The sequence below is a fragment of the Melopsittacus undulatus genome, chromosome 13 (genome assembly GCF_012275295.1).
Source record: "Melopsittacus undulatus isolate bMelUnd1 chromosome 13, bMelUnd1.mat.Z, whole genome shotgun sequence".
NCBI lineage: Eukaryota > Metazoa > Chordata > Aves > Psittaciformes > Psittaculidae > Melopsittacus > Melopsittacus undulatus.
This window is the reverse complement of record NC_047539.1, coordinates 4,999,122-5,018,345: the sequence shown is the minus strand read 5'-3', so window position 1 is coordinate 5,018,345 and position 19,224 is coordinate 4,999,122. Positions and strand designations below refer to the sequence as shown.

Here is a 19,224-nt window from a genome sequence, read left to right as displayed (position 1 = left end):
AATAGGAAAACTTCAGTTTTCCTGCTTTATGCAAGGATTGTAAGAGGAACCTTATAACAGCATTATTTGGAGGAAATTTCTGTCCAGTGTATTCACTGGGGATGATGCTGGCTGGTGAGCACAACCTTGTGTCATTTTTATGCAGGTATTTCAAATCTGAGGAAGATCCAGTGCACTTGCAAACTTGTCATTATGCAGGTGTAACTAGCACTGTCTGCATACTCATCCCAGCTCTGGCAGATGACTATTTTGCCTGTCACCCTCTCTGTGGTTGTGACAGGATCCAGATCTGAATCTCTTAAGAAACCCAAATCAGCCTCCAGTTCCCCTGTTTTCCAATTCTGCATGACTTCAGTCATTCAGCACGTTAGAAATAGTGTTCCTCATTCCAAATGCATTGGTTACCTGTGCAGCAAACATTGTCAGCATATTTCTGCAGTGGAGTGGTTTAGCATTGGGTAATTGGCATAAATTAAATGGTTTGAGTCACAGTATTGGCCTTTCTGCATACACCCACAGGTCTCTGTTACGTATGTGCAGCTTATGGGAGATAGACGAATGACAGCAGCACTGCAAATGCCCTGCCACCAAACCAGGAACTTGTACACACTCAGAAAATAGGTATCGGGGCAGAATTTACATCAGAATAAGAGGAAGTGAAGAGTGTGCAAAAGTATTTGTTTTGTGTGACTACAGGAATCCTCAAGAAATTCCTTTCAACCAAGGGAGTACAGCGAGGAAAACAAAGCAAACGCATTGGGGTAGATTTTTGTCTGCTGATGGGTATCTTTATGACTGAGGCATGTGTTGATGGCTGCATGGCTTTTTCCATGTTTGTGGATGAGAGCTCTGTACTCTGGCTTAGCTTTGCTGTAGGGCGGAGAGTCAGTCACTTCCCATCTGAAGAACGTTGTAGCTTAAGCTAAGAGAGTCCGAGAACTTGATTGTGCCCATATATCAGGTATTTAGGCATTAAAGTGTTGTGCCTTGTACCTTTACACAGCAGCACCCAGAAAACTGAGTGTAGTGAAAAAGGCTGGCTTGAAAATCAGGTCCTTGCAGTCAAAGTGTTGGCTGAAAGGGGGAAATGGGAGAAGATGAAGAAAATTCTGTTAGATGAGCAACTCCTTTTTGTCCATTTTAGGCTGTCCTGTGCTGAATGCAAAGTCCATCTCTGTAGTCTGTTGGACTGCCTTTTATTTAAAGAGGCTCTGGGGAGCTTGTGCCTTTTGTAGGCCATGCCTTTGCCTTATTCTGCTATGAGAGGGCATAGGGACATGTTCAAGGAAAGTGGAGTAGCTTCTAATGAAGGAAAAAAATGTAGAGTTTGGGGGATTTCAGGTTCATCTCTCACAGCTTTGAAGAGCCTTTAGGATTTCACCAGTATTAAACTGCCCTTTGGTGTGCTGGGGAGGCTGGGTTTGTGCTTTTCCTGGATCCCAGAGCAGGATCTGTTACATTCACCTGCCTCTCTAAACCTTCCTCTGTCACTGCAGTGTTGCACTTGGGCTTAACAAGCAAGCTCCATCCTGAGAACAAGCTGAGGGGCTTCTGCCTTTATTAAAACGTCTCCTTGAAAGTCACTGATTAAACATGTAGTATTATTACTTTTCTTTCATGCCTATAAATCCTCACATAAATATAATCCCTTTCCTCCCAGCAAGAGACAAATGGAATGAGTCTGAGGTTTTAAAAGAGAAATGCATACAAGGGGATCACTTTGAGGTCACAAGGGTTTAGATTTCCTTGTTTGCAGAGCGTTTGCTGCTGTCCATCCTGAATCAAAACAGCCAAGGGGACACCCACTAAAGTGTTTTATTTCTTTCCTCAGTATTTCTGGCTTCTTGTGCTGTCCCGAGGCTTGGTTGGCATCGGTGAAGCAAGTTACTCCACTATTGCACCCACCATCATAGGAGACCTGTTCACCAAAAACACACGGACCCTTATGCTGTCTGTTTTCTACTTTGCAATTCCCCTTGGCAGGTAAGTAAGTTGACACAGATCTTGAGTTGCTGAGGATGATAGCTCAGTCTTTGGTTGGAATGGTTTAGACAGGAAAATATTGTGAGCAGTGACTAGTTGCAGGAATTGAATTCTTTTCCTAGCCCTGTTACTGTTTCACGTGTGGCTTTGGGGAATCAGTGGGAAGGATGTTGTTTTTCTTACAGCAATGAGCTGGAAATGGATTCAAAATATTTCAGCTGACTTTTTTTTTAGCATTATTAAATTATCATTTTGAATAATGTTATATTGATTCAGTGAATCATTGCTTCAGTTCATGTCTAGACCTTCTTCAGTCAATATCTGTCAGGTCACTGTCAAATCCAGATCCCTTAAGATACTGAGCTGAGTTTTCAAAAGTGAGCAAATGGGTACCTGCTTCTATGTGCCAGTCTAAATACCAGAGGTTTCAAGAGGAGTGTGCTATACAGCATACACAACTTGACATTTTGACTTGAAAAATTAGTTTAAATCAAGCTCAGATTCTTTCCAACCTTGAATTTGACCAATCTGATTAAGTCTGGAAAATGCAGCTAAGCTAGTCTTAGATGTCTTGGTAGTGGCAGTAGCAGTGGCCAGTCCAGTTTAGTGCTATTGCCACGGAAACAGCAATTAGGAGAAATAGTGAATCCTACTGTAGGCAACAAAGCTGAAGAAGCAGTAATGATAATTCTTAAGACACTCAATCTTAAAGCAGAGCAGTGGAAGAAATTCAAGCCCATAGATGTTTGATGAAAGCAAAAGACACTCAGATTTGGGATAATTGTTTCCTCTGGCACTTTCTTTCAGTTGAATTCCATTATCAGTCCAGTGCAATATCTGATTGTTGGAACAGGAGGGAATCTGTTGTTGTTATTATTCCTATTCTTCTTCATGTTATTATTTATTTAATAGCTGAGCCTCTATCATGAAGTTATAGGCAGGGTGGGTTCCCATAGTTTCCATACTGATTCCAGAGCTGAGCAACAACCTCTGCAGAAATGGCATCATGGGTTCATTTGCATCAGGGAAAACATGGGCAGCAGTTTCATCCCCCACAACTCAACAGAAAACTTCTGCTTTAGGGTGGTGAATTTTACAAGCTAGAGCACACATCCCTGAGATCAAACTCACAAACAGCCCTTGGCAACTGAGGACAAAGAGATAACCAAGTCCTTAACTGGTGAATGGAATATCTTCCGAAGAGGCCAAGGGTGACAGTTATTTAGAACTCAGTGAACTACAGCTAGCAAGAAATGATAAATATTCATCCTGTTGAGCCTGGTTCTGGAACTGAATTAACTCAATATCCAGCAGAGGTGTGGATCCATGGTTTCATTTTGGGGCTGCTCTGTGTAACAAGACCAGCTTTGGGGTGATTATAGATGGAAAGCTTCGAAACTGAGCAAACTGTTCAACAAGGACACGTTATGGCTGAGTTTTGAAAAAAGGACATTTATATTTGTTCAGTTCACTATGAGAGATGCATAGCTGCGTTCACCTGGATCTACTCTCTTGTGAGCCACCTTTTGTTACCACAGTGTGATTCTCAGCTTGTGGGTGAAGGTCCTGGTGCTCCTTTATCTTGGATTTCCAAACATCAGGTCTGATGCTCTCCCATCAGACTGTCTCCCATTTTCTCCTTGGGTTTTCTTACAAGCTTATGGAAAGTGGTCTTTTCATGAATAATCAGTACCAAGTACTACTAAATGGCAAGAATAAAATTAAATGATGGAAAATTGTGTGTCCTTGAAGGGCACTTCTAAACTGAGAGCTGGAACATAAAATTGCCAACTATTCGTATTAGTGCACAGAAAGGCCTGATATAGGAATTAAATTAGGAAGTAAATTCTTTTTGAGGCTTTGTTTCTATTCGCTGCCGATTGAAACGTCAGCTAAAACTTGAGATCAGAGACCAGATTTCCATCAGATTTGAGCATTTTTAGATCAACGCTGCCAGGAAAAGTTACACATCTACCATCTGCTTCATCCCCCTGTGTTTCTTCTGCAGGAGAAGAGAGCCAGGGACACACAACTGAGTGTGCCTCTTTATCTTGGTTTAAGAACAGTTGTGACTGTGGTGCCTTGTTGAAGCTCTGACTGACTCTCATCTTTGTGTTTCTTGCAGTGGCTTGGGGTACATCACTGGGTCAAGTGTGAAGCAGGTTGCTGGCGACTGGCACTGGGCATTGCGGGTAAGCCACTCTTAAAACATCTTAGTAACTGCTGCATGGGTAGATCAGCGATAGGAAGAATTCTGTCACACAATTCCTGTCATTAAATATAGAGGGTAAAGGATTGGAAATTACACCTATGAATATTAAGTGCATAGCAGATGCATTCTCTAAGCAAATGGGAAAGGTATATGGGTTTGGCCCATTGTAGTTGTGTTTTGCCCTGCCTGGGAGCAAGAATTTTCTGATCACTTTCTTATCAGTCAACCATGATTTCTTGATGGGCTTGGGAAGAAGCAGCATTGGCCTTAAATCAACTCCACAGTCTTTTAGTCCCTTGCTGTCAAGAAACTCTGAGAATGGCTTCCTGCTTTGAGGAAAAAACACTTTGTTCCAGTTTCCGCTTGTTTTTCTGCCCTGAGACAGTCCGTTTCCTTCTATTTTAACCTCTTGGGACCTTGATAAATGTGTTGAAAAGATAATACACTCCAACCGCATACACACAGACAGATCCTGCAGACAAAGATGTCTTGAAAGAGCTGAGAGGAAGTGGCCCAGCAGAACTGTTTTCTGACCTCTGGCATTGCTGGTAGCATGAGCCCCATGAGGTGCCTTCCCTGCCTCTGGCACTTGGGAAGACAATGCATCTCATGAAGTTCAAGCCAGCACCATTTATAATAGCAGGCGATGAAATACATGGGTTCTCATCTCAAGCGAACGTGCCTTTCTGTGACACAGGCCACTCCCTCACTGTCCACCAAGCATAAGCAGAGCCAGGAAAATCGCCATGAAGAGTTCATCTGCCCCTAAGAGAGCAGAGATGCACAGATTCCAGCTGTGAATCTGCAATGAAAAGTTTAATAATAACCTCCAGCTTCACACCAAGAGGATGGCCACCTCATTCGGTAACAGAAATACTTCAAGGGTAAAATTAACTTCTAGCAGAGGCAAGCACAAGGAGTAAGAAACCCCAAAGCCCTTCCTCCTGTCAATAGGGCTGCAATGGGGTTGATGCATTGGAGCAAGTGTTCTTGTGTTTCTAGCTGTAAAACCCAAATGATTAATTTGTGCAAAGAAATCCTTACTAGCATCTTTTTCTTCAGATGAAGTCTCCATAGTTATCCTGAGAAATCCAGGCTATCTGCAAGACCCCTTATGGGGTCAGGATTTCCGCTATGAATGACACATTGATGCATGATTCCCTGACAGTGCAAAATCATAGGAATCTGACAGCCTGCACACTTCTGTGATGGCTGCTTTGGACAACATTGCTTAGTTCTTGTAGTCAAACAGCACACGTTGAACCTTCCAGACATCGGTGTAAAGCAGCTTCTGTCCCTATGGCAATTACTACGCTCTTGCAAGCTGTGATAGTGATGCCTCCCTCTGGGATCTCCTGTGGTCTCCAAATCCAGGAGAAGTCACGAATAATCTGTACCTTAGTGGGCTGAAGAAGACCAAAGGGCACATTGGGAAGTGGCAGCTTTGTCTCTGGATCTAGCAGGAATGTTAACGTTCCATTGGAGCACTACTGAGTATCAACAGATACTGTCCTACTGGGGGATTAAGCCTTTAGATAAAAATCAGAGAGACTTTATAATACATGGCCCAGCATTTACATGTGTCTCTACTAGTGCTGTATCTTCTGTTCGAGCATAACAAGGATACAGGATCAGGCTTCATTTATTCCTGGGTGAGGGATTTTCCTCACTTTCTTTTTGTCTTCCCTTCCCTAGAAGAATTCCGTGTTTGTCATCTTTGGCCATGAAATGCTGCTCTGTGTGCAAAGACCATTCTCAGGTTATTATTAGAAGCATATTTATTTTAGAATAGGAATTTATTTGTAAAATAGCATGTATAGGAGAGATGATAGTGTAGTGAAAATCCATGTTCCTGTTTTCCTAACAGAGCTATTTTCCATTCTGGCAATGATGGAATTTCAGTGTTAAAACAAGAATCATGTCTGTAGCTTGCAAAACACGGTGGGGTCTTTGTATTTTTGTCTGGTATTTGGGAGAAAGGATTGGAAAGTGGGAAACCTAACCCTTGAATGTGTAGTTTTCCTGTCTCCTAGCCTGAATTTCCAATGTTTCTTGGTCTGCTGTACACTGAGGTGATCAGAGAAAGCTGCCTGAAAATGAGACACCATTGTGGGTTAGCTGGAAGAGGGATGCAGGTCAAGCAAGGATTTTCAAAGCCAGCATGCTGTCTGCCTCTAGAAATCTCACCTGGTTTCATTGCCTTTAAAAGGCTCCTGCACTTTCCCAGGATCTAGTTGGTCTCTTTGCCCAGCTGGGAGTAGGTTTCCAAAGAGGCAAATACCACTGAAGAACTGTATTTAGCTGAATCTTGGTGCTTCAGTGACACAGAGAAATGGACTGCCTTAATCAGTGTTCCGAAAGCTGCATGCTTCCAGAGTGAGATAAGAGCGTCCAGGAAATGACAGGGAGGAAGGAAAGGAGCAGATGTCTCAGGTGTTTACAGATTCAGGCTAGCTGTAGAGAATCCAGTCACTGAAACACAGCTAATGTATCTGCTTCTTACTGGCTTTGTCAAAGCAAACCCTGCTGACTCCTGTGCTAATTCCCTGGTCCTTTCTTGCAGGTATCTCCACTCCTGGGAATGATAACAGGGACACTCATCTTGATATTTGTACCTGCTGCTAAAAGAGGAAATGTTGAACAGCTTGGAGGACAGCTGAAGGCTCGGAGCTCATGGCTGAGAGACATGAAAGCTCTGATTAGAAAGTAAGAGCACTCCATGCTTTGCCTCTAGTGCTTAATTGGAGCATCCCATGGCCTGTACTACGTAGTACTGTGAGACTTGGAGAGCAACAAGACAGGGGTTGTTCCAGAGAGCTTAGTCTGTGGACCTAGGAAAGAAAATCAGTTACATTTTCACGAGGTATCAACTGCAATGACAGTGATGGAGTCCAACGTTTGCTCCAGCCTTTCCAAGACTGAGATCTAAGAGGGAGTCTGCTTTGTTTGGCTCATACTTCAGACAAATCAAAGCTTTTGTAGTGCAGAAATTGCTGTTCCTCAATTGTTGCCCCACTGCTGTTCAGATGCTTAGGTCCCTTTTTTTTTCCTTGAAAGAGAGACTTTGCTGAGGGGAAAAAAGAGGGTTAAATGCCAGATCCATGTAAGAGGAGAAAATACACAAAAGCTTGCCCTATATGTATGTTTATATATATATATATATACATAAAATGTATGTTTATACAACTACATGTGACTGAATGCATGAGCACTGAATGTGCTTGGGTGCTTGTATATGTGCATAAAACATTGCATCCAGAAAGCTTGTTTCTGAGTGTGCTAATACTTGCCCCTGTGAATTCGGTGTTACACTGGAATTCTGACTGGAAACTCGTGGTGTCCTTCATTTTTACATTGCTTTCCTGGTATTGTCATCCAATATCAGAGGACTGTGAAAAGTGATGATGGTTAATTTAACACTATTTTTACACTACTTATTTTGGTGGTTTATTCAAGTAGTAATCATATGGTGGTGTGAATGGTGAGGGAGCAGTGAAACTGGTCACCCCGGGAAACAGGTGCTATTACAGTCAAAACCCTGTAATTAACACATCATGTTTTAGTGCCCAGGTACTGATTGTCTTTGAAATGGTCTCTATGAAGCACCTCTGAAGTACATTATTATCAATGGAGCATCACATATGAAAAAGTATTTGATGCCTCTTATTCTCCATCAGTTTGCACCACTTATCATCTCTGCCCTTTGGCAAAGGGAGGTGGCCACTATGGGGGAACACTGTGTTTTGTCACTGAAGCAGGGGCTGTTGTTGTGGGGCTCCTGCTTTTTCACTTCTCCCACTAAACCTTCCCTTGGTTTTGCCTCCACAGCCGCAGCTACGTGTTCTCCTCACTGGCCACCTCAGCTGTGTCCTTTGCCACAGGGGCACTTGGCATGTGGATCCCTCTCTACCTTCACAGAGCACAGGTGGTGCAGAAGACAGCAGAGACCTGCAGCTCACAGCCCTGTGGCACCAAAGATAGGTGAGATTCATGCTCCACTGCTTTAAAGAGGGGAAAAGGGGTGGGGGCTTATTTACCACAGGAAACAGGCAAGTCCCATGCAGTCAGGTTACTAGAATGTCTGTAATTTCCTCTGGGTCTTTGAAACAATGATAGGAAATGCTGGGATTGTAAACGAGGTTTTAGTTCTCTTCTTCATTGCATGAAGTCAAACCAGAAGCAATGACCTCAGCTCTGTCTTAGTTCCCAGGCTGTGGTGCAGTAGTTCCAAAGAGACTTTTGTCTTTGCCTTAGGGGATGTCTGGAGAGCTGAGAAGTTGGTTTCTTAAGACCCATGCTTATCTGTGATAGCAGCAGCATAAGCTGGCAGGTTGGGTAGCCACAGTGGTGGCTACAATTCAGAGGTTAGACTGGTTCCTCTAAAGGCTGCAGAGAACTAACCCTGAAGACTTTTGTTTCTGTGTGAGGGAGGACTTGACTATTTCACTGCTCTGTATTCCACTGTGTATGCTGAAGAATGGAGCAGAGATCCAGGACGCTTTGCTCTGGACTGCTTGATGTTATTACAGTGGTTTGGTTTTTCAGACCCAGTTATATCAAATCACTTGCAGCACAGAGCTATGAAAAGCAATTCATTGTTTAGTGCTTTACTGTCACGGCACAAAACATAAAATGCTAAAAAAGCACTTCTCCAGGTGAATGAATATTGGAATATTGTCCCTTTTTTCCTAGCTTGTGAAAGAAAAATCCCATTAAGCAAACCTTGCCCTAGCTGTCACAGTCCCATCTCAAGCAAAGCAGTGGTCTGAAGTACCATTAACTTGCAGTGTCCAGCGGGCAGCCTCAGCCTGTTCTGCAGACCTGCACTGAGCAGAAAGTACAGCTCCAGTCTGGCTGCCCATCTGCTGTTTACAAGGAGGAGTTTTCCACTCCTTGATGACACCTATGTTTTGAGCTGCCCTGGAGCCACTGTCATGTAGTTGCCAAAGACTCTGTAATCCAAGTCCTGCACATACAATACAGTGAATCCTTGACAGCTCCTGGCTTTTTACATTTAAATTAACAGTTTTCAAATGTGTAACCTAACAGCAAAAGAAGACTTCTTTGAAGTGGTCTGAAAAGGAGCTAGAAAGTCTGAGTATGTTGAAAGTCAGTGGTATTTAGAGTCCTGCTAGGTTTCCTTTCCCTTAAGCTTCCTAATGCCTGTTCTGTCCATAATTTCCCCTCACATGATCAATGTGCAATTTACTACTTAGCTTTGTGCACACAAGTAGCTGTACAATGCACTTTATAGAAAGCTCAGTTCCACACAGAGAAGCAGTATGAGCCCTTTGCACCTCTTTGCATGTTGATCGATACCTGTGTATGAGGCTGAATTTCATATGCTGTGTTTCCTTAATTGCAGGGAAAGAGTGCTAAAATCACAAGCACTCAGCGAGGGAGCTCATTCGTTTCAGTTTAAATTCACAAAGCCAATGTACAGATTTCCAGTCATCACTTCACCCTAATAATTTGTTCAAAGATCCCCATTTTGGGGGAAAAAAAGGTCAAAAAATAACCCCCAACTGTCTCTGTTGTTTTTCTGTTTTCAATAGCTTGATCTTCGGAGCAATCACATGCTTCACTGGTTTCCTGGGTGTAATCACAGGGGCAGGGGCAACCAAATGGTGCCGGTTAAAAACCCAGCGAGCTGATCCTCTTGTCTGTGCTGTTGGCATGCTAGGATCAGCCATCTTCATCTGTCTGATCTTCGTGGCTGCCAAGAGCAGCATTGTGGGAGCCTATGTAAGTATAATCCTTTCCATATGCCAGTCTCACTCTTATTCTCTCTACAGAGCTCCTTAGAAGACTCTGTGCTTTGTTCCCTGCAGGTCTTGCTTTTCCCCTTCTGAATGTCCTTCATTTTGCCCCTTGGTATTCTGGCACTCTCTAGATGTGCCTGGAAGAAAAATGGTATCTCAACTGCTTATCCCTGCTCACTAACTGTCATCAGAGTCAGAGCTGTGGTTTTAATGCATGAATACAAACCTACAGTTCACCGCCTTTAGGTTGTCCTATCTGTCCCTCTATCCATCCCTCTACTGCTCTTGCCTAATGCTTTGGTACAGGAAAATTGTCTGCTTCACTTACAATGAGGGTATTGTAGCTGCTGTGGTACCAAGTTATAATTACAGTATAATTTGTCTGTGGGCATGCTTTTGGCTACCATTAATTTCCGTAACTGGCTTGCTGCAGACCAATATTAATTACAATGCAATTCCAGTTTGTTGCTATCTGTGTGATAGCACCTGAAAGTCCTCGTCTATGGCCCAGGAACTCACAATACTTGGAGCTGCACAAATGCAGATTGAGTGTTTTTAGTCGAAGTACGTAAAAAGACATCAGATAGATCCGGACAAACGGACTGAAGGGAAAAGCAAAACCTCAGGTGTAATAACCCAGCCTCAGGCTAGAAGCTTGCTTTCAGTAGAGAGGAGAACCCCAGTACATTGAGCAGGTTCCCCTTAAATGTACTAGAGAGAAGGCTGGGACCTGGGAGGAGTTTGTGAAGGAAAGCATGAGGGGGTTGGAGTAGTAAGATAGTTTCTGAAAGCCCACTTTGGTTTCTACAGAGGATGGATGCTCCATCCAGCAAGAATTCATTCACAGGTAACCATCCCATCTACTGTGGACCCTTGTTTCTCTGGATTTCTAGCACTAGCCTAGCCATGGATGTTTTCTGAGTATTTCAATAGCTGTCATGGGCAACACAAGAAGAAAGAGTGAGAGTTTAAAAACAGTAAGTCAGAACCAGTAATGCCTACTGTGGCTATTGAGAAAGTGTCAGAAGTTGGTTCTGTCCTCTGGGTTGTGGCATGGTGCAGAACTAACCTTTGATACAGCAGAAAAATGATCACCTCAGACAATCTGCAAGGGTCTTCCTGGCTGGTGAAGCATTAACCCTCCTTTCATTGTCATCCATCTCTGAGGGCAGAGACCTGTCACATCCCTCTGCCTCTGTGCAGCTAAACCTGTGATTTTCTCCTTTCTCAGACCTGATGACAGACATGTTCATTTGTGTTTAGTCCCTTTATGCAGAAAATTCTCCCTTTCAAAGCTGGAAAAACTGTTCTCAAAAATTTTGCAACACAAAGTGGTTATTTGTGTCATTTTCATATTTTTTTTCTTATTTTAATAGCCATGCAACTATTCTGCATTGTTCAGATATATAAATATAGATGATACTATTAAGAGTCTTAGATACCATTTATTTTGTTATCCATGAGCAGTAAATCTAATAAAGAGTCAGTGATTTGCAAAGGAAGTTATAGCTGCATATAGAGGAGGTATGAAGAATATAAGCCTGTTTGCTGATGCTTTTAGGCTGAAACATTATTTGTTGCAGGTAACGCAGCCTCTCTGTAGCTCTAAATGTGCTCTCTGCTGCTGGAAGTCTGCTGCACAGAAAGGAGATTAAGTCTCATTAGTGTGCCAACGGGGAAATCAGAGCTCTGATCTCTATTTATAGATCCTACACGTGACAGTGGACAAGATATTTAACTTTGGGTTGCCTCTGCAAAACTGAGGATTCTTGAATTACAAAGGGTCAGGGTAGCTTAGATCTTTAATGTTTCTAAATAACCTGGAGTTAGATTATCTGTGATGCAAGCCCTTGTTTTTCCGTGCCATTCAATGCTATTCCAAATTTACAGACTTCCAGAGGTTTAATTCCCTTGTATTTCATTAGGAGACTTGCAAGCTTGCATGGTGTAGCCGTTTCTCATCATTCTCTATTTTAAGTCTCATTTGTCCAAAATGAAGGAGACTGTTCTTTGATTCTGGAACATCTAGATATAGTGAACAGTATATAATGTGCTAGGTTACTTTCCTTATCTCACAGCTTGTTCTGGAAACAATACAGTAAAACTTATGGGGTTTCTCATCTCAGTCTCCTTGACAGCTGTGTCCTGGCTTTCATCCTGAAATGGCATCCTTGAGTTCTGTATGATTGTGAAAGGCAAGAGCAATGTTCAGGTCTGTTCCACAGGGTGGGATTTGCAGACCTTCTGTTTAGTGACTGTCCTTAGACTTCTGTCATTGATCACACCATGCTAAAATTGAAGGGTTACTGGGTTTGGACCCCTCATTGGCTCAAAGCCTTAAAATTATCCCTTCCAAGCATTTAGATGGGTCCCCATGAGATGGTTGTTCTCACATGGAGCTGTAGTGGCCAGCAGGTCACCATCTCCCTCCCTGCTTAACAGTTGGGAGTTTTTAATGTCAGCTTCCTGCTCTCTTCCTCCCCTGAGCACAGGTATTTTTTCTCCCCAGCTCAGTCCTGTCTTGCAGGTGGTTTTGGTCCCTGAGGGCAGCTGCTATTCCAGTTCTGCAGCAGCCACTCCTACTGAGAGCAGGTAGACACGCTTCTTTTTTCCATCCAGTCTTTTCATACTCATCCTGTACATTGCTGGCAGTGATAGAAATAGCTGGAAAGGTGGAATAAAACAGCATTGTATATCACTGAGCTGCCCAAACACTTGTATTTCTCTTTTACTATCTTGCTTGTCTGTACAGTGCAGTCAGTTCTTATTCTGTTTTCCATGCAGCATGTGGATTTGTGTGTTGTAGTTCAGCTCCTTACAACAGCAATTTGCATATCTTTGGGTCCCAGTCTTTCTGAAATATGTACTCTTTGAAATGCTGGTTTTCAACCCTGTCTCTTGAAACCCATTAGCTGTATGGCATCACTGTATCGCACTACTCAGATATTTCAACAGCAGATTTTACACTAGCTTAAATCTCCAAATGACTGGAGAGAGATGCTTCGCTTTGCCTTCCTTTTGACACTGTTCCAAGTTCCTGTTGTACCTCAATTTCAGCATCTATTTCAATTCCTCAAAGACACTTTATGATCTTGCAGAAGTAGCAAATCCCAGGGTAAAACCTTGCCATAGAGCTTTTACAGCATCTCAGTCTCAACTGGGGGACTTGAGGCATTGATATTGTCCAACAGTGAGGTGGAGTTAGACTTGCCTCAAATTCAAGAGCACGTGTGGGTGTCTCACCCACCATTTCACAGAGAAATGCAACTAATGAAGATGTGGACAGAAATGTACTTTGCAAATAGCCATGGAAGTTTATAACCTGCTTAGATCTTGCTGTAAAGGCTGCTGGTGTGACCCCTCTGCAACCTGCTTTATCATTTGGAGGAATTAGAGTTTGCTAACTGATCATATAGATGGGAAGACTTGAGGGGTGATAACTTCTGTCAGCTCATCACAGATGAGCAGCTGGACACATAAGGGAGATGGTGATATTGTACAACACAGCTGGATTTGGAAGAGGAGGTATCTGGAGAGCTGAAATCTCAGTGTAAAATGAGGCTTCTGAAAGTGTGTGCGGAGTCAAAGCTGTGACCATTTCAGGCGCTACTGATCCGTTCTGGAGGCTGCCCTATTTGCAGTAAGGATCCCTAGGGTCTCTCTCCAGCAGAAATGCCACATATCCTCAAATGCCCTTTGCAGCAGATGAGCTCATCTGTATCAATTCCCATTAGCAGCCGAAGGACAGACTTTTAAAAATGTATCTTTTGTCCTACTTTTGATCTTCCTTTTGCTCCTCTTTTACCAATATCTACACATCAATCATGTGTTTCATGGGAGTGTGTCAGGTGAAACCCATTCCACAATTCCGAACTGGTGTGCTCTGAAGCTGGTAGCGTTCCAGTGATTTATTTACAGGACTTGTGCTGAATTCCTGCAGAATGGAGCAAGTTCTACTCACTGTGTGCAGCAATTCATGTGTCTTACGTGTATGTAATTCATATAACCTTAAGGCAAACAGTTGCCTGTTTGCAACACTGTAGGAACAGGCAGGCCATGGCGCTGCATTCAGAAGTGTGATTGCATCTTTCCCAAGCTCAATTTAATCTATCCAGTGACAGAACCCCAGCAACAGGAGCTGCAAAGGATGGATTTCAGAGCAGGTCCTGAGAGCCCTTGCTACATGACGCATGGTTTCAGCTTCTGTCAGCACCTTGATGCATTGGAGCTGTGTTTCTTAGCTTGGCAGTTGTCATTTCCACTGGGAACCAAATTCAAGGCAGAGCAGTGGGAAAATGGGAAGAGGAGATTTCCTAGCTGACCAGCTGGGTTGTAATGACTGGCTCATACACCATCATGGAGGAAGCAGATCCAGTCACAAAAGAGGGGATAGGCAGGGAGAATGTATGGGAAACAAAGATAGTTTTAGAAACAAATAGAGGAAGCTTTCTGTAGGTCAATGCATAAGACTTACTAAATAGAGCAAACTATTCCTGGCAGTGACATGATGGTCTGAGGGGTTTAGGCAATCTCAGCCAGTTTGTGGGAAAGTCAGTTTTGGTGGTCACACAGTGCCATAGCTGCCATTCTTGCAGCTCCTCCTCCATCTCCACAGACTCAAGAGTTACATTCCACTCTAAGACACTGATATTGCAAACCCCATGTTTAGGTCCTGTCTTGCTTGTACATAGATATTATTAATGTAATGCTTGAGTCGTTATAGTGCCTATACCTATGTCCCCCTCAAAAAGGACAGCAACATGCTACCAGGAGGGAAGGGAACTTACACTTAGTGGGTGGTGAACCTCATATGGTTTGCTACAGAGCCAAATGCATAACTTGATTTCTTATGATGAAAATGACTGTGTTTTGGGGAGTTGTGGCCTTCTCACCTTTTCTAACTGGTTTTCAGAATGATGGAAGCATGGAAGCCTGGGGCTGTCTCCTCTTGCTGGCTTTTCATGTTCTTCTGTAATCACATGTGTTAGGTTTCTATGTAGCTGCTCTATAGATCATAACAGTTTGCACTAACGAACTTGCAGGCCAACCTTGGGAGCTCTGAGAAAGTCTGTGGTCTTCTAATATTCAGGATAAACCACAACAGTAACAAGAAATACATTGCGTAGGTTTGAGACAAATAAGCAACAAAGGAAGGTTTGTGGCAGGTTATTTTTCCCTTGAATGTCAAGTGAATAAATCTTCTCCTTTTTGTGTGTGTTTTTTGTCTTACAACAGATTTGCATTTTTATTGGAGAAACTCTTCTGTTTTCAAACTGGGCTATCACAGCAGACATACTAATGGTGAGTGTACACTGGAACAGCATCTTTCTCTTCTGGGGGCCAGAGCAGTTTGTCAAGAACAACCTGAAGTTCCCCCTTTCTTCCAAATGCCTTCTTCAGCCTATCCTATTCTTTACTTGCTGAAAAGGAAAGTGACAGTGAAAGAGATAAAGGAAAAACCTTTCTTCTTCTCCTTAGTTCTCAGCACCAGGGAGGGATGTCCAGAAAGGTCAGCATTACTGAATTAGAATAGCTTCCCCAGATCCTAAGCATTTGTGCAAATCCCCACATGCAAAGAATGGGCCAGCATTTCCTAATGGTCAGCATGTTGGTGGATTTTGTTATCAATAAGTCAGCTTTGTTCTGCAGTAGGAAATCCTTCCCTCCCTCCCTCCTCTGACAACAAAGGCAAGCATCTACCTCTCTCTTTGGCTCAACTCCAGCTAACCTACCATTCAACACATACACAATAGAACACCACCTCTGGGAGAGGAGAGAGGAAAAGAAAGTATAAAGGATTTTTGGCCTGTGCCCACCTTGTCCAAGAGGAAGCTGTCAGGGACTTTTCACCCCATGTCCTTCATTTTCCATTATTTCTCCACCACAGAGCTTTTTAAGTCTTTCCAATCAGAAAGCTGACCTCAGCAGCTGAATTTTCATATGAAATAGTGTGGAGCCTATCAAACAGCCCCTGTTGAAATCTCATTGTGAAGGAGGTGTTGCTTATTGTATGAAAAAGAAAGAAACTAAGGGACAGAACCATTACAGGACTTGCCCAAGGTCTTTTGAGAGCTTGTTTACAGAACTAAACATATAATGAGTCTGGCATCAACAGAAAACTCCCTTGACTTGTATTAGTTTCTTATGCAAACATCAGTGAGAAACCAATCTGCCTCAGTATTCCTAGACGCAAAGATAATGGTGTTGATTTATTGATTCACCAGAAAGCTTTAAGCTTCTGCTTAAGTTCTGTTGATGATTCAAGTTCAAGGCTGTGTTTATGTTTTAAGGTAGCTCTGTAGCTGCCATAACTGAATTGCCTGGTGAACTTTCAATCTCTAGCTCATTTGTGCAGAGAACACTTTGGGAAGTGGGGTTGTTAATTCTGCTTCTCTCAGATGTGAATAAAGCACGGAGAAACAAAGGTCATCAGTGTACATGAGTTGCATGAGATAGCTTTTAATTACTAGGGTTTGCTCCTCATAGCAGTTCAGCTGTAGTGTGATAGAGCTCTGCATGGGCTGAATGAGTGGTTCCTCTATGCTTAGGTGGGTTTTGCAGCTTGTGCTGAGTTCAAGGCTGCTCATGAGGTGATATCTCAACACATAGATGTGCAATCTATGGGCAGTTGTGTTGAAGAAGAACTTACGGTACAATATTCATAGTTGCTTGTTCCTGTCTCCTGCCAGAGCTTCTTGTCACATCCTGCCTTTGACTATGATGTTCCCAGGAGCTCTGCCAACTCTCCCTGTTCAGAATTAGCTGATGGGCTTAAATAGCAGGTCTCTTATATCCCCACTAGCATTGGCTGAAGCAGGTAAGGGCTTGGCCATGGAGCACATCTGAAATCCTCCAGCAGTGGCTCTCAAAGTCATCTCTGCTGCCAACACAGCACAGCTGGAGGGAGGGTACCCACTGAATGTGTTCAAGGTCCTCCAGCAGATCTGTGCCAGAGAGAGAGCTGAACTTGACCTACATGGTCTCCAGCTAAGCCCAAAAGACATTTCTCCACTAACTACTGTTATATCAAGTGTCCTAAGGATGCCATCAGTGTCCCATTTTAATTACTGAGATTTTCTGTGTTGGTTTCAATGTGACTTCAGTACCCTGTAGCTTTTTATAGGGTTTGCCATCTGTCTCACCAGCATCCTATAGAGAGTTGCATTTTGTAGGGATGCAGTTATTTATGTTGCTTTAGTGCAAAAGAATTGGGAGATTGGAAATAACTGGAAATTATCTCTCAGTTCCAATTTCCAAAACATGGGAAAGAAACTAAAACCCTGTTAAAAATTGGAGTTTGGTGACTGATGCTAACACTTAAGCTTGTCTGTTAGGAAAATGAACTGAGTGTCCTATATAAGGCCCAGTTTAATGCATTATCAGCATGAGCAGACCTCTAAAAGTGCTATACAAATACATGCAAACATCCACTTAGGTCAGTGCAAGCCTGTAAACAGATGGTCTGAAGTGCATTCCTGTTACACAAGGGGTTTGAGAGGGTGTTTAGTCAGGCAATAGGTAAGAGCCAGGACTATAACCATGTTTGAGTGGCAGCTTTGTAAGAAGTCCTACAAAGAGAAAGATGTGGGTATGCTTTAGTAAGATTCCCTTTTAATGGTTGGCAAATTAATTTCTACTGACTACTATTTATTTGGTGTAATCAGAAGGGTGTCTGTTCTCACCTGAGGCTAGTAAGGAGTTTAAAAGCATTATTAGCCTAAGCTTAACAACACTTTGATCCTATACATAAATATTACCCTGTTTTCATGGATAAAAAGCTCTCAGTGCTGGCTGAACACTGTTCCTACTTATTGCATTATGCCAGCAGTGAGGCTTTTCGGAAACTACATCCCAAATGATTTATCAGAGCTCTCCCAAGATTTACGTATCTCATGACTGCTTAGGAACCCTATTGGGCAAGTTCATAAGCATCTTGAGAGCTTTTGCAGCTTGAATTTCCTTGGCAAAGCAAGGGTGATTGCTTATCATCTTCATGATTAATTGTTGGCTCTTCCTACCTTTGTGCTTCCATTGCATCGACTGTTCTTGCCAGTGGAATGGTCAGTGTGCACTCCTTAAGCTGTCTGCAGGAGAAGGTGCTGAGTGTTTGATAAGCTGTCAGCACTGCAGAATGCTCTGCACTGCCTCAGATCTTAAAAGGTTGATATTTGTTCCAAATGCAAATTCATACAAAGCAGGCCTTATTCTCCTGAGTACAACCCTCCATATCTCCTCCCAGGCACATGCTCAGATGATGCTTAGGGAAGGGGAGGACGTTTCTTCTGGAGCATGCTAATTATGAAACAGATTTTATCTGCCATCTTTGCAAATTGCCCTTAAAATTACCAGAACCCCAAAGTAGCATTAAAACTGCCTTGTAACAGCTGTAATGAATGAGCTTCAGTGCAGCAGGAAACATTCTGATACATGCTGAGGGCTTGGGACTTTGTGGAATCTGGTCCTAGTAGTGTTTTTTCACCTCCACATCACATCCCAAAACTAAAGCTGATGAGCAGAGCCTTGGTGGCATTTCAGTGTAAGAGTCGGATTGCAATAATCATAGGTCTTTGCCAACCTCCAGTTTATGCAAGTCCTGACAGTCATGGAAAAAGGACCATGCATCTTTTTTAAATGGTCAGGAGCTGCTTTAATGCTGTAGAGTCAAAGTCTTCTTTTAGGCTCATTTTTCCCTGATTATCTTCCCTATAAATAAACAACAATTATTCATGTAGTATCAAATACTGCCCTATTTTTACAGCCAAAGATAAATGGTATTTCCACAAGTTCTCATTGTTGCTTCTCTCTGTGTGCCTCCACACACCAGTAATCTGAGTGCTGTGGTGTGGATTTTAAGGCAGGGAGAAGGATGCCTTTGAGTGAGGGTTCACAGACCCCTTGGAACAAGCAGGAAGGATGGGCCAAAGGGTGTCTCTCAGCTCTCTGTGGGCCAAGGTGGACTGCTCCATGCTGGCTGTGGTCTGGAGACCAGGTCAGCCCTCTTTGACTTCCTTTAAGTTTCTTTGTAGACAGCATCTGCCTAGCTTGAATGAAGGGTCTCTCTCAGGTTGGTTTCTCTGGACCACAGCCTTTGCCTTTTCTGAACAGTGGCTACAACAGGGACACGTGGATTATTTCCAGGCTCGACTGGGGTTAGCATGCATTTTCTTTGCCTTTGGTGCTGAAAGAAGCCAGTTTGCATTGTCCTGAAGGTGACTGTCTGACCCAGAAAAGGTAGAAAAGTGTTTTTCAGAGTAGAGTTTAGACATA

The 19,224-nt window shown here is 43.0% G+C and overlaps 1 protein-coding gene across 3 annotated transcripts in view; it reads left to right on the top strand.

Annotated features, from left to right (window-relative positions):
• The window catches only part of LOC101874140 (protein spinster homolog 2), a 122,391-nt gene that overhangs the window by 69,855 nt on the left and 33,312 nt on the right, over positions 1-19,224 (top strand). For all 3 annotated transcript variants that reach the window (XM_034068709.1, XM_031053618.2, XM_034068708.1), the window contains exons 4-9: positions 1,832-1,983; positions 4,109-4,175; positions 6,759-6,901; positions 8,024-8,176; positions 9,751-9,940; positions 15,193-15,258. In XM_034068709.1, the coding sequence (XP_033924600.1) occupies positions 1,832-1,983; positions 4,109-4,175; positions 6,759-6,901; positions 8,024-8,176; positions 9,751-9,940; positions 15,193-15,258 (771 nt within the window). The remainder of the gene's footprint in view (positions 1-1,831; positions 1,984-4,108; positions 4,176-6,758; positions 6,902-8,023; positions 8,177-9,750; positions 9,941-15,192; positions 15,259-19,224) is intronic.